Raw genomic sequence first — 798 nt, forward strand, 5'->3', positions numbered from 1 at the left:
TAAGCAGTGCCTGGTTTCTTCTTGAATGCTGAACAGGTGCAAGCACAGGCACAGTGGACTTTCCTCAGCTAATCTCCCAGTAAACAGCCACAGTTCTTGCCCTGAATGGGTGTGAAATGACCAAGTGGCTCTGAAATGAACAAAATGGAAACAGCAAGAGCAGGCTGAAATGAAAGAGAAGTCCCTGTTAGTTGTCAGTGGCTATAGCAGCAGTGGTAGATGAGTGGCATCCACCCCAGACACACTGACAGCCCTTCCTTCCCCAGCTGCCATGCAGCAGATGCTGGCTGAGACCTACAAGAACAAACTCATCCAAATGACCTACGAGTCTCGTCGGCAAGACCTTGTCAGCCAGGCCTGCTCCAGGTACAGGGGTGGCTGGGGATGGGGGTGCTGTGCTTATATCCCTTCTTTCCAGCAGTGTAATTCCATATGTACACCAGGAGCTCCTGTGCAGGACAGCTGGAAGAGCACATGACAATGCAAATTAAATTGTCAAATTCACCTAAATGGACCAGAATGTAGTGACAGGACAAGGAGGAATGGGGAGAAATTGAAAGAGGGAAATTTAGATGAGATATCAGGCAGAAGTTTTTGCTGTGAGGGTGGTGAGACACTGGCCCAGGTTGCCCAGGGAGGCTGTGGCTGCCCCAACCCTGGCAGTGTTCACAGCCAGGTTGGCTAAAGCCTTGAAGAGAAACCTGTTGTAGTGGGAGGTGTCCCTGCCCAGGGCAGGGAGCTGGGGCTGGATGAGCTCTAAGCTCCATTCCAATCCCTTCACATACTATGAAACTATGA

General features: G+C 50.8%; 1 protein-coding gene across 1 annotated transcript in view; it reads left to right on the forward strand.

Moving 5' to 3' along the window:
- Positions 1-271: 271 nt before the first annotated feature.
- LOC103801629 (E3 ubiquitin-protein ligase LRSAM1-like) overlaps positions 272-798 on the forward strand; it is a 10629-nt gene continuing 10102 nt past the window's right edge. Inside the window, exon 1 of the mRNA XM_009074047.1 lies at positions 272-366. Within this exon, the coding sequence (XP_009072295.1) occupies positions 272-366 (95 nt within the window). The remainder of the gene's footprint in view (positions 367-798) is intronic.

The sequence above is a fragment of the Acanthisitta chloris genome, unplaced genomic scaffold (assembly GCF_000695815.1).
Source record: "Acanthisitta chloris isolate BGI_N310 unplaced genomic scaffold, ASM69581v1 scaffold22714, whole genome shotgun sequence".
NCBI lineage: Eukaryota > Metazoa > Chordata > Aves > Passeriformes > Acanthisittidae > Acanthisitta > Acanthisitta chloris.